At 44.8% G+C, this 13,274-nt stretch overlaps 1 protein-coding gene across 3 annotated transcripts; it reads left to right on the top strand.

Moving 5' to 3' along the window:
- Window positions 1-4,131: 4,131 nt before the first annotated feature.
- MRPS33 (mitochondrial ribosomal protein S33) lies at window positions 4,132-8,760 on the top strand. Of its 3 annotated transcripts, none has more exons than XM_035127676.2 (3): window positions 4,132-4,227; window positions 5,795-6,059; window positions 8,464-8,758. In XM_035127676.2, the coding sequence occupies exons 2-3, from the start codon at window positions 5,842-5,844 to the stop codon at window positions 8,567-8,569; spliced, it is 324 nt and encodes a 107-aa protein (XP_034983567.1). In that variant the 5' UTR covers window positions 4,132-4,227; window positions 5,795-5,841; the 3' UTR covers window positions 8,570-8,758. The 3 variants fall into 3 exon arrangements, with proteins under 3 accessions (XP_034983567.1, XP_060135919.1, XP_060135918.1); XM_060279936.1 differs by lacking the exon at window positions 4,132-4,227 and adding an exon at window positions 4,235-4,410 and having other exon boundaries at window positions 8,464-8,760; XM_060279935.1 differs by lacking the exon at window positions 4,132-4,227 and adding an exon at window positions 4,235-4,432 and having other exon boundaries at window positions 8,464-8,760.
- Window positions 8,761-13,274: the final 4,514 nt, after the last annotated feature.

Here is a 13,274-nt window from a genome sequence, read left to right as displayed (position 1 = left end):
CTGTTGCGAGGGGGCGTGGCGGGGACAGCACCCGGCGGAGGATACAGTCAACTGCTCCCTGCAAGTGCGACGGAGGAGGGGCAGCGACAGAGCTAGGCTGCTTCAGCAGCAGCGCCTTGCTCGCTGACTCTAACATGAGGAGCGCGAGGGGCTTCTGGGCGCCCCAGCCCAGCGCCCCTGATGGGGAGGCGCCCTGGCGCACCGTGCCACTAAGCCAAATGGAAAGGACGGCCCTGGTGTGCACGCTCAGAGGATGACCTCCAAACCATCCTAAATATCTTTGCAGAAGCTTAGGAAAAGCTTGGCCTATCACTCAACATCCAAAAAACCAAAGTGCTGCACCAACAAGTACAAAATAACCCCTCTGCAGCGCCACAAATTCAACTCAATGGTGTAACGTTGGAAAATGTCGATCACTTCCCCTACCTAGGCAGTTATCTTTCCACAAGGGCCAACATTGATGCCAAAATCCAGCATTGCCTGAATTCTGCAAGTGTGGCTTTTTCCCGATTGAAGCGCAGAGTGTTTGAGGACCGGGACATTCGCAGGAAAACCAAAATGCTTGTTTAGAAAGCTATTGTACTATCAACCTTACTATATGCTTGTGAAACATGGACCACTTATAAAAGCCATCTCCAACTCCTCGAAAGATTCCATCAACAGTGTCTCCGAAAATTTTTTACACATCACTTGGGAAGACAAGTGAACTAGTATCAGTGTACTGGAAGAAGCAAAGATCACCAGCGTTGAAACAACGGTTCTTCAACATCAACTTGGTTGGACTGGTCATGTTGTGTGAATGCCTGATGATCATCTTCCAAAGCAACTACTCTATTCAGAACTTAAAAATGGAAAGCGTAATGCTGGTGTGACCAGCATTTTAAGAGGTTTAAAGACTGTCTCAAGGCAAATCTTTTAAAATGTAGTATAAACACAGACAATTGGGAAACACTGGCCTGTGAGCGCTCCAGTTGGAGAACAGCCTTTACCAAAGGAGTCATGGGCTCTGAAGACACTCAAACTCAGGACACAAGGGAGAAATGTGCTAAGAGGAAGGCATGCTTAGCAAATCCACACCGTGATCAACTCCCACCCAGAAACCAATGCCCCCACTGTGGAAGGACGTGTGGATCCAGAATTGGCTTCCACAATCACTTACAGACTCATTGTTAAAACCGTGTTTATGGAAGACAATCTTACTCGGCTACGAGTGATCGCCAAAGAAGAAGCAGCTGATCAAGCAGGCATTCTATCATGTAATCTGCAGAGCCATGTTCATGAACTGTATGAAATTATAGGAGATGGCAACACTAATGCAAACATTAGTTTTTTCCTTGTGTAAACTTTGCTGCTCATCAATCCCAAAGATTGCCATACAGATAGCAGAAAGATCAGTGTGTGTGCTGCCCACAAATACACCTCCTCTCCCAAAAAAACCCAGCCTTTATCAGCAATGATAGTGGTCGGAGCAGTAATTAATCTGTTTGTCCATAGTGGCATACAATAAATTAACAGTAGAGCAAGCAGCTCATGGGCTAGAAAGCCTTGTGATGATGCCAAGAATCCTTTTTTTTTCTGGAAGCTGTCCAGAGTGGCTGGGGAAACCCAGCCAGATGTGTAGGGGGAGTATTATTATTATTATTATTATTATTATTATTATTATTATCCTCAATGGGGAATGCCTGTAGCTCAGAAGTTGAGCCCATGCTTTTCAAGCAAAAGGTCCCAGTTTAAATTCCCAGCTTTTCAGATCAAGGTGGGAAGGATCCTATCTAATCCCTGGGAAGGGGGATTAACTGTTAAACCCCTCTGGGCATTGTAGTTCTGTGAGGACTAGAAGTCTCCTGACAATGTCCAGCACCTTTTACAAACTACAGTTCCCAGGGTTTTGAGGGGAAAACCAGAACAGTTTAATGTGGTATAATGCTGCTTAAAATGCATACACTATACACTATGCAAGAGAGAGACAGATTCCACAGGCAATAACACTCCACAATGAGCACAGGCATTCAAGGTCCCCACACTATGAATATATGGCAGAAGGTCATAAATGCAGATCCCCATACCAAAGTAACCTTAAACCATTGTTCTGGGAAGCAGCCAGTCTTCAGTTCCCTGGTGGAAGTGGGAAAACAGAAGCGAGAGCAAATGGGGGCCCCAAACCATTTATGGCTTTATGAATTATACAAAGCCTCCTCCATTCTGCCGAGAAGTAAACAAGGCACCTTGCGCAAATGACGTTAGCTCTTTTGTTTACTGGTGTGGCTTTATGGGCCACACTTTGCCTGCACAGCGCCCACCCACCTGCCGCCTTTGTGAGCCACTGTGCCACCCAATAAAAAGCAGCAAATAACACTATCAACACATAATGCGCTCCAGTGAGAAGGCTCTTTTATTTTATTTTATCCCATGCTTCTATTGAAACAAACTTTCGGATTTGTTTGCAACTGTTTTGAAAATAAAAAACAGGAGCACTTATTCCACACTTTTCAGTGCCTCTCTTCCTGAAATATTATACAGTATTTTGAATCAGTTTTCAGTTACAGGAAGTTCTATGGCTTTTCCTGGAAAGGCAGGCAGGCTGTGGCAATAAACATGGGGTGCTCTAGGAAAGGGATACAGACATAACTCTTAGCAGCAGCAATGTTTCTCCCTCTCTGAGGAAGGACCCTGTAAAAATCTAAGGCTGCCCACCTAAGGCTGTGCGGTATCTTGCACTGACCCTCAAATTAATGTAAAGGAGCAAAGTAAGGATCTGAATAGCAGTAAAGCTGTTTAGATTAAAAGGTATGGGGAAATGAAAAGGTTCTTCTCTGGCATCAAAACGATCAAGGCAGACACCCAGTGAGCCTCTTCAGGGAAAGTATTCCACAATAGTGGGGGCACCACTGATAGGGTCCTTTCCCTTTCCATCCACCCTAAGGAAGCAACAGAACCAGAAAATAGCCTGTTGTGAAGATTTTGGTGTATAGAGAGGCATATGGCCCACTGAAGCCAATATGGATCACTCCCCCCATGCGTATGATTCCTACTATCCATTCTGAACCCCTTACATTCTTACTCACAGGTCCTTCTATTCTATAAGTGCTGCGGATAGAATTGCATCCTAACAACCTGATCTTGTGGGCATCCCGGCATAAGCGTGTGCAGAATGGGCAGTCTTCATTTGCAAGCCTAGGCATGTTTTGTCAGAATTATTATTATTATTATCCAGCCACTCTGGGCGGCTTCCAATAGAATATTAAAATACAAGAATCTATTAAACATTAAAAGCTTCCCCAAACAGGGCTGCCTTCAGATGTCTTCTAAAAATCTAGTAGTTGTTTTTCTCTTTGACATCTGGTGGGAGGGTATTCCACAGGGCGGGCGCCACTACCGAGAAGGCCCTCTGCCTGGTTCCCTGTAACTTGGCTTCTCGCAATGAGGGAACCGCCAGAAGGCCCTTGGTGCTGGACCTCAGTGTCCGGGCAGAACGATGGGGGTGGAGACGCTCCTTCAGGTATACTGGACTGAGGCCAAATGTGTTCAATCGCGGGTCATACTTCCAGGTAAAATGTGCAGAGGGCATTGTTGTGGTTGTAACACTCTTAATAAAAAAATAAAATCAAATAGAAGCGGTTGAACCCCACTGCGATTAACGGAAAGTGCAGCTGGATCCTGTGTCTATCGGAAGCAATTCCCACTGAGTTCAGCAGTGTTTGCTCCCAAGTGCATAGGATTGGAGCGTAACAAGTGCGCACCCAGATTCCCATCTAAACCTACAGGCTTTGGACTGTTTGTATGAACAGCAGCCCGATCCTGTGCAGAGGCAGGCACGTGTAAACAGAAAGCCCCGTTGGGTTTTTAATCCTCTGTAAAGTGCATACTGTACAGGAGCGCCAGCCGGCTTGAGCCCGTTTGCTTTAATAGGCTTAGGTGTGCGCCATAGGATCTTGGCTACTACGCGGCACAAGTCCTGCCAGCCGCCTAGCTATCACTTAAGGAGCAAACGCGCCGCAGCTCCTCGCTGCTGAAAGAGGAGCCGCGCGAGCCTCTGGGTTCCGTACGCTGACGTCACCCCCGGGCCCGGCCGAATGGCGGCATCCTTTGGGGATACGGCGCATGCGCGTGCTCACCTTCCACGGTTCCCCTCGGCAGCGCCTTCCGCTTTCGAGATTTTGCGCGTTGATCGGCCGGAGCGGTTAGGAGAAAGCACGCTTCCTGCAGGCGGAGGAGCGCTTAGGGCAGGTGAGATGCGGGAGGGAGCGCTTTGCAAAGGGTCGCTTCGTGTGGACGGGAGCTGCTTTCATTTTCCCGGGAGGGTTGTGAGCAAAGCCGTTTGCAAACTCCCGGGAGAGAGTCCTGGGCACGGAAAGCGCGCTTGACGCCCCTGCTGGATCTACCTATATCCCCCCTGCCTCCGCCTTGCGGGTGCGTTTAACTTTGGAACTGGGTGCGTTTCATTTCATTTCCTCGGAGCGAGTCACATCCGTGCGCGCTTCCTTACGTTACGCTAGGCTGAAATCCGTACAGATCGCGATGGGATCTCTGAACTGGCTGGGGCTTGCTCTCCAGGAAGCGCGCTCCAGAGTCCAGCCTTGCGTCAGAATAGTTAGGATCCGTTTGCCGGGAACAGATACAGTACTGTATAGGTTTGCAACCCGACGTGCCCTTCCCGTGAGATTAAACCCGGCTCAACACAGCGAGAGATAGCAGTACTTGTGAGCAAACGCGCCCAGGCTCCTCCTGCAGCTTCTTCCTCCCTGGCCGTCCCCTCCAACTGCATTTCTTCCCGAAAGGTTCACCTTTCTTTCCCTAAGGTATCTTTCTTTAAAGAAGTCCCTGCTATATCGAATCCTTGTACTGGGGCTGGTGAGAGATAGAGTGCAACATCTGGAAGGCAGCAGAATTCTCACCCCTTTTCAGTCCAGGGGCCACTTTGTCTTCTCAGCAACTTTCCAGGGCTGCATGCTAGCAATGGGGGCAAGCGCCCTAGGTGAAAGCAGTTGGAGCAACAAATACAAAATTTGCCTTTCAACAGCGTGCCAGTTTCTTCACACAGTCTCACTGTCTCGCACACCCCTCTCGGTCCTCCATCCAGAAAAGCAAGAAGCATTATGGCCATATCTGCACTATACGTTTAAAGCTGTATCAAGGCACTTTAAACAGCTACCGGTATATGGCTCCCTCCAAAGAATCCTGGGATATGTAGTTAAAGGGTGCTGGGAGTTGTAGGAGACAACCTAACTACAGCTATAGTTCTCGGGTTGGTTTAACAATCAATTCTACTCAGGGAATTCTGGGAATTGTAGCTCCATGAGAGGAATAGAGGTCTCCTAACAGTTATCAGCAGCTTTAACAAACTACACTTCCCAAGATTCTCTAGTGCCCACCATGACTCTTTTAAAATGATCTGGTACTGCTTTAAATACAGTATATAGTGCAGATGGGCCTATAAAAGTTCAAGGAGGATGTAAAGAAGGGCCCTTAGTAATGGGACAAATATATGGAAATCCTTAGACTTCTTTTTAGTTGCTGGGACTATGAACCAGGGGGCTAATCCAACCTGGTGTCCTCTAGATATTCTGGATGGCATAGCCAATGCTCAAATATGATGGCAGCTTTTGTTCAAAGCATCTGGAGGACACCAGCTTGGGGAAGGTTAGGCTATGCCGATAGCTTAATGGAAAAGGTAAGTTTTGAAGGTACAAAATGTTTTAAGAATGTTGAAAATGGAAGTACAGTAGACGTTTGATTGAAACGTACTCTTGGCGTACTAGACTGTCTCACTACTGCAACCTTCCCCCATTTCTAGTGAGGAGGTGCCCCCAATTCCATGTGCCGCCCAGTTTGTGCTTGGAGATGTCATCCAATCTTTCCTACTACGCTTTACGAATGGCCCACTTGAGCGCTCGGATATTTGGAGAAGTGGCTCGCCCAACTGATTCATCGTCCATGAAAGTCGTGAAGCTGTTAAGCGAGCAGCCCTATGCGAAACGGAAGGAAGTTTATGACTGGTATCCTCCGCACCATACCTACCACAACCTCATGACGAAACTTCGCTTCTATGGCCTCTACAGGTGATCCAGGCGAAGGGGGTGATGATGAAGGGAGGATAGGGGACTGAGAGGAGAAGGTGGCTCCTTAAAATCTACAGCTGGTGAAGGTGGTTTGAGCCTGCTTCTTTGCTTCAGGCAGAGAGGAAGGAACCATGTGTTTTGTGTGCACAAGATTCCAAATTCAGGTCTTTTTAGTGGAATCAAGAGAGGGGAACCTTGTGCCCTCCAGTTTTTATTTATTGACTCATTTATATACCACTGAACTACAATAATCAGTGTTTTACAAAGATAAAATACAAAAAAAATAAATCAGTTAAAACTATAAAATCAAACATCAATTAAAATGCCTACTGGATTAAAGTCTTCAGCCCAACAGGGAGGGGACTTGTCTGACTTCAACTGGAAGGGAGTTCCATAAAACTGGACCCACAGCGCTGAAGGTACCTTTATTGCTGGATATGAGCCATGGTTTCCTGTTTTCTCTGTTATCAGGCCAGCGTCTTCCAAACAGCATTTTAAGCCATGAAATCTAGCCCTTTTGGACATCATACTGGCTTCAAAATGCTTTTTGCGTAATAGACAGTGCATGCTGCTATTTTTAAATCCGGTATAACAGCCATCCAGGTGCTCTCTGCTGCTGGGGAGAAAATGTCGCAGCTGCCCATTTCACAGGAGGGCATCCCTTTGGCACAGGAAAGATGTAAATTACACACTTGGCTCTTGCAAGCACCTTTCTTTAGCAGGTCTCTTACTCAGAGATGCCTACATGGGTTAACAATCTCGCTTTTCAGAAATGCATTTGGCTGCAGGCAGATAGTAGGCATTTTATGGGGGTGGAACAAAATCATGGCCTGAAAGGTACTTCATGAACATCTAACAATATTAGCAGCTTGACAGCCTTAGGCAAACGACAGTATCTCGCTAATGGACAAGTAGAGCAACTCGGAAAGGTAAATCAAAATTAAAGCTCTAATTCAGTTCAAGGCTCTTTAATCAAAGTTGGCTTTATTAAAAGGCATACTCTGATCCTATAAAGTGTAAGCAGAATGCTTCCTGCAGCCAAACAAGACACATGAAGCGATTTCTCTCTTGGGTCTCATTAAAGCTCTCCCCTCCCCCCTCAAAACTTTTGCATGATCCCTGGCAGTTTTAATAATACCGCATTGACAGAAGGGTACAAGTTTCAATAATGTGTTAAGCGGGATAACTAAAAGGATAACTAGTGAAGGATAAAGAGTACTTCACATGAAATCTTTTTTTCTTGGCTGCAAGGGGAATTTGTATTGCTCTTAGCTGAGGCATTTCTGTGAGTCTTTACATAGGCCCTCCCGTTATTGTACCTCGAACCTGGATTCCTGAAAGGCATTGATCTCAATTTCCATTTTATGAAAGTATATTCCTAGCCCTCATGGTTGTTACTTGAAAATTGTGGACTATGGTCAGTAGCATTGCTACCATTAAGGGTTAAACTTAAATATTTATGCTCTATAAGTCTAAGAAGTTGGTTTTATTAGAAGATGGGTGAGATGTCATCATCTTATACATTCTTACTTACCTCTTCAGGTCACCCTTGAGGTTATGGTCTGGTTCACACACGATGTTAAACCATGGTTTGATTGATTATCCACACCCTCTCCAGCAGCTTAACTATGGCTTGTTTGCTGCTACAAACCATGATTTGAAGCCAGGGTTTGTTGCTGGTATAAGAACCTTGGTTTATTTTTTAACAGTGACTTGGTGTTGCATGCAAATGCAACACCCTTCTTTAGCAATGGCTTGATTGGGCCATCCCACCGGAGATGTTCATCAAGCTTCAAATGCAAAACATCCAGAAAACAAACCCAAGCTTTTCACAAAACAAGGTTTCTTATCTGTGCTACATGTTACCCAGGCCTTTGATGGCTGAAAGTTCTGCCCCTAGTGACCCTGAAATCATTGATTTGAGAGTTTTAAACTAGTTTTAAAAGGTTGGTTTTAACGGATTCTGGAAGTTTTTATTAGTGTTAATTTAGTGCTGACATGTTTGCCCCCCAGGCCTCCTTTTGGAGAAAGAACAAGATACAAATTTAATAAGTAAAGTCAAATCATGCCTTGTTGAAGAAACCATGGTATACTGTTATGTGCAAAGCTGGCCTATGAGCTGTTTGAGAAAACACTCGCTAAAGAACTAAACATGAGGCTTGTCTCCTGTTTCTCATTCAAACCCATCCAACCTTATGATGGCTATCCCGTTTCATGTAAGAAAATAGTGCAACTGTTTGAACACTAAATACGAGGCAAAATGTGCAGGCACTGTTCTCATCTGTTTAGTTTGAAACTTGCCTGCTCCCACTTTTCAATTATGTTCCTCCCCCTTTAAAGAAAAAAATCCCTGCAGATACCAACGCTTCGGTGCTTTTAACCAGCTTTGTTTCTTTCATTTCAGAGATGAACATGAAGACTTCAAAGATGAGATGAAACGGCTGAAAAAGCTGCGCGGGAAAGGACGCCCTGTGAAAGGAGAAGGAAAGAGAGCGCTGAAAAAGAAATAACACCGTTGTTGCAGTAAACCTTGTATTTAATAAACACATCTTGGACAGATGTTGACTGTTTACTAAGTAGGCCGGGGAATTTATCTCAAGATGAGGCATCCTTTGCAAACGTCTTGCCCCTATAACATAAGGAAGGGAAAGGCTGTAGCAGATTTATCTGCATGACCCCGTCAATTTTGGTGGTGGTGATAGCAAAAAGGGTGGATTCACTCTGCTGGGGTCAGCAGAGGGGGTCTCCTGAGGACTTGCGGCCTCCAGAGGGTGGGCCAAGGATGAATGTTGCCCACAGGAGCCAACTCCTAGGGACAAAGGTCCCTTCCCCACACCCAAAAAAATATTTGAAGGGGCCAGGCCATAGTTGACAAACATTGCCATTCAAATGGTGTGCATGCCCGGCGTCTTGTGATCAGTTATGCAGGGTGGGGCTTACCTGGGCCCTCCCAATATTTTATTCAAGTTGCCACCCTGATGTTGCCCCTAAGCAAAAATAGTTTAGCTAGCCGGTCCTGTTTAGTATTATTATCAGTAGTGGTAGCGGAAGTAGTATTATAATTTGTTATGCCAAGTTCCCAGGGCAAATTGCAACAATTAAAACACAACACGACGATATTGCAAACAGATTAAAACAATTTTAAGATTACGGAAATAAGGCGGGCATGGGGGGGGAAAACAAATCTCAAGTATTAAAAGCTAGGGTAAGGAATAGGGCAGGGCAGGGGCCAGCAACCTTTTTCAGCCGTGGGCTGTTCCACCATCCCTCATACCTTGTGGTGGGCCGGACTATATTTTGGGGGGAAAATATGAATGAATTCCTATGCCCCACAAATAACCCAGAGATGCATTTTAAATAAAAGGGCACATTCTACTCATGTAAAAACACCAGGCAGGCCCCACAAATAACCCAGAGATGCATTTTAAATAAAAGGACACATTCTACTCATCTAAAAACACGCTGATTCCCGGACCGTCCGTGGGCCGGATTGAGAAGGTGATTGGGCCGCATCCGGCCCACGGGCCTGAGGTTGCCTACCCCTGGGATAGGGTCATCTTTTAGAGTGACCTGTAGCTTAGTGGCAAAACACCTGCTTTCTGTCACCGTTTCCTCCAACCTGCCCTTGAGATGACAGTGGCCATTCTTTAAAAGCACAGGCTTAATTACATCTCGGCTGGCTGTCACCCTACATCCTTTATTGAAATGTATAGAATTTGTTGCATACCGAAAAGTGATATATGCTGTGAGAAATCAGACATGTTCTTTGCCTAAGAACTACATGGTTAACCAAAATATTCATTTCTCCTAAAAGTGTGCAATAAATTACAGTGAGGTCTTGGTATAATGAACACCTTTCTTTTAGCTTCCATTCCCCATTGTCAGGAGTACAGTGGTACCTCTACTTACAAATAACTCTACTTACAAATGTTTCTACTTACAAATGGAGCTCCGCCCGCCATCTTGGATGCAGTTTAGATAGGATTTTTTCTACTTACGAATTTTTAGATAGGGTTGCTTCGACTTACAAATTTTTTCTCCCAATGCATTCCTATGGAATTCGACTTACAATTTTTTTCGACTTACAAATGTGTGTTCGGAACACATTAAATTCGTAAGTAGAGGTACCACTGTATATACTTTGAACTTCCGGTCTCTAAACTTAAGGTCCCATCCCCTATGTCTCTGCCAGCCTGATTCTTCCCCTTTTTTATATGAGGGAAGCATGCAACAGGAAAAATGGGTCCTCACCTTTCTCTTGTGCTCCTTCCTTCATTCCTCACCTCCCAGATCATCTGCTTCTCTCTTTCAGTGTTTAATTTCATGGGTGTTTGTCTCGCTTTTTAATCCAATGCCAGGATGTGTGGAATCTTTGGCCTGCCAGATGTTGTTGAACTACATAGTCAACCTTACGTCCTACTCAGAGCAGACCGACTGAAATCAATGGTGTTAAATAGTCATGTATATTTCAAGAGGTCTCTTGTGACTTCCGTTGAAGGCAAGCCTGTGCTAATTTACATTACACAAGCTCGGAGTGCTATGCCAAGATATCAGTTTTGAATTTCCTTAGAAGGTTAGATCAGAGGGCTGCTTTTTCCCATTGTATGGAAGCGTTTACAGTCACTGGATAGTTTTGTTTCCGAAGCTCTTAAAATAAGCTAGATGCTGGAGAAAACTGGTTAGAAATCAATAAAAGACCCTTTCCGAAAACTAATCGTTAACACTACCATGCCGAGAACAGACTGATAAAATGATAATATAATTAGAAGAATGATAACTGAATTTAATAAGGATTTAAATTTAATAGGAACATAAGAATCTGCCTTATATGAGGTCAGAGTAGCTCAGACTAATCCATCTAGCCCACAATTGTCAAGTCTGGCTGACAGCAGCTCTCCAGAATCTGTGGTTAGCAATCTTTCATATTGCCTGTTACCTGACCCTTTTAGCTCGAGATCCCAAACGATTGGATCAGAGACTTTCTGCATGCGAGTAATGCACTCCTATCAATGAGCCATGGTACCACAAGAGACTTATTAAGGTTTAGAAGGGATTGAAGCATCACAGCCCAGAAATACCGTTTTGATGGAAGATGGAGAAAGGTTGTCAGCTTTCAGCCTTACAGCAAATAGTGGTGTGCAGTTTCTTGGGGTGATTTTGCCAATAAGTGGTTCAAGGATTTAAAAAAACAGAAATATCTCAAGTCAATCCAGTTTTTGGTTGGTTTGCATTCTGGAAAAAGTCAATCATAAGTTGAAAGAGTTGTCATATTTTGTATGAACTACTGTATTGATGGTGAAAGTTATCCTGTTCCTTCCTTAATCCCACTCTCCTATTTTCATCACACTTATTAGATTTGGGGTGTTCAGACTTCAGGCTTGATGGATCTACTGTGCTGTTGTTTACTATCCTCCAGCCAGAGCCAGTGCAGAATAATGGTTTGCGGGGTTGAACTGATGGCTGTGGGGAGGAGGTTATAACCAGTTACCCACTACAAGCCATGAGCAATACACTGCGGTGATCTGCATATGCAAATACAGATCCATATCTGAGAAACTACAGACGTAGGGATTTCAACAGAAAACCCTTAACATTGGCTCACACAACTTCAGGAAGATGTTCTCCAAGACAATTACTCTTATTTCTTAGGTGCAAGACCTACACACCATTCCTTTAAAGCACACACACCCCAAAAAAGGATCCTGGGAAGTGTAGTTTGTTAAGGGTGCTGAGAATTGTAGCTCTGTGAGGGGTAAACTTCAAGCCCCATGATTCTTTGCAGGGAGGGATGTGTGCTTTGGTGTGTATGCAAAAACTGAGATAAATAGTACAAGGCAAACCATGACAGCGTTTTATGGTTTTTAAAAAATAAACCTAGAAGTTTACTTGGAAGTTTCATCTACCCGGTATTGGGAGTCAGAAACACTTGCAGATTTGCTAAAATCACCCAGCAGAACCCAATTACGCCAAGTCAGCAGAGCTAATATATTATCATGTAAGCCGTGGGCAGGGACTATGTTGTTTTTACATTTTTGTGCAGCACCTAGAGAATATTTTGTTCTTTATGAATAATAAAAGCAAGAGCAGGCGATTCTCTTCTATTCCTGGGGAAGGTGGTCATATTATATAACATCATCAGAGTTACGTCTGAGTGCAAGAGTTCATTGTTCCATGGAGAAACCATGACTCGTGAATGACCCAAGATTATCAGGGAAAGGGTCATTCAGTGGTCACTAGGAATTTTTGTTTTGTTTGAGCCAGCTGGTATTGTAATTTTTAAATGTGCTGTTTGCAAAGCAAAGGCAGGCATAGGTAAACTCCGGCCCTCCAGATGTTTGGGACTACAATTCCCATCATCCCTAGCTAACAGGACCAGTGGTCAGGGATGATGGGAATTGTAGTCCCAAACACCTGGTGGGCCAGAGTTTGCCTATGCCTGCCTTAAGGTATGTCCTCACACACACTTCATTTGTTCAGGATGGCAAAATAAGGCATACTTGTTTATAGGTAAAGGGACCCTTGACCATTAGGTCCAGTCGTGACCGACTCTGGGGTTGCGGCGCTCATCTCGCGTTATTGGCCGAGGGACCCTGCGTACAGCTTCCAGGTCATGTGGCCAGCATGACTAAGCCGCTTCTGGCGAACCAGAGCAGCACATGGAAACGCCGTTTACCTTACCGCTGGAGCGGTACCTATTTATCTACTTGCACTTTGAGGTGCTTCCGAACTGCTAGGTTGGCAGGAGCTGGGACCGAGCAATGGGAGCTCACCCCATCGCAGGGATTCGAACCACCGACCTTCTGATCGGCAAGCCCTGGGCTCTGTGGTTGAACTCATAGCACTGCTCGCGTCCCTTGTTTATAGGTAAATAGGTCTAAATGCAGTTCTTTATCAGAAAGGGTTTTAGCATCCGTATAAGGGTGCTTGGGCTTATACTGCATTGTTTGTATTTTCAAAAGGGTTCCAGATTTTTAAAACAACGCAGAGAGCATAAGTTAGGCACTCAGGGTCTCACTGTTTCCAATCACCTGTTTGTTTGATTTTCACTTTACAATTTAGCTGGAGTACTCAAGGGTACGCAGTACCAGCACCTTTTTTTTCTAGAATTAAAAAAGCACTGGTTTAAAGTGTGGCACTTACTGTAACAACTTCCTGGTGACTAAAGGCACCTTTTTTTCCTAGAAGAAAAGCACTGGGTGTGGAAGTGTGGAGAAC

Source organism: Zootoca vivipara, chromosome 10 (genome assembly GCF_963506605.1).
Source record: "Zootoca vivipara chromosome 10, rZooViv1.1, whole genome shotgun sequence".
Taxonomy (NCBI): domain Eukaryota; kingdom Metazoa; phylum Chordata; class Lepidosauria; order Squamata; family Lacertidae; genus Zootoca; species Zootoca vivipara.
Note: the sequence above shows the minus strand (reverse complement) of the source record. Positions and strands in the feature narration are given on the sequence as shown.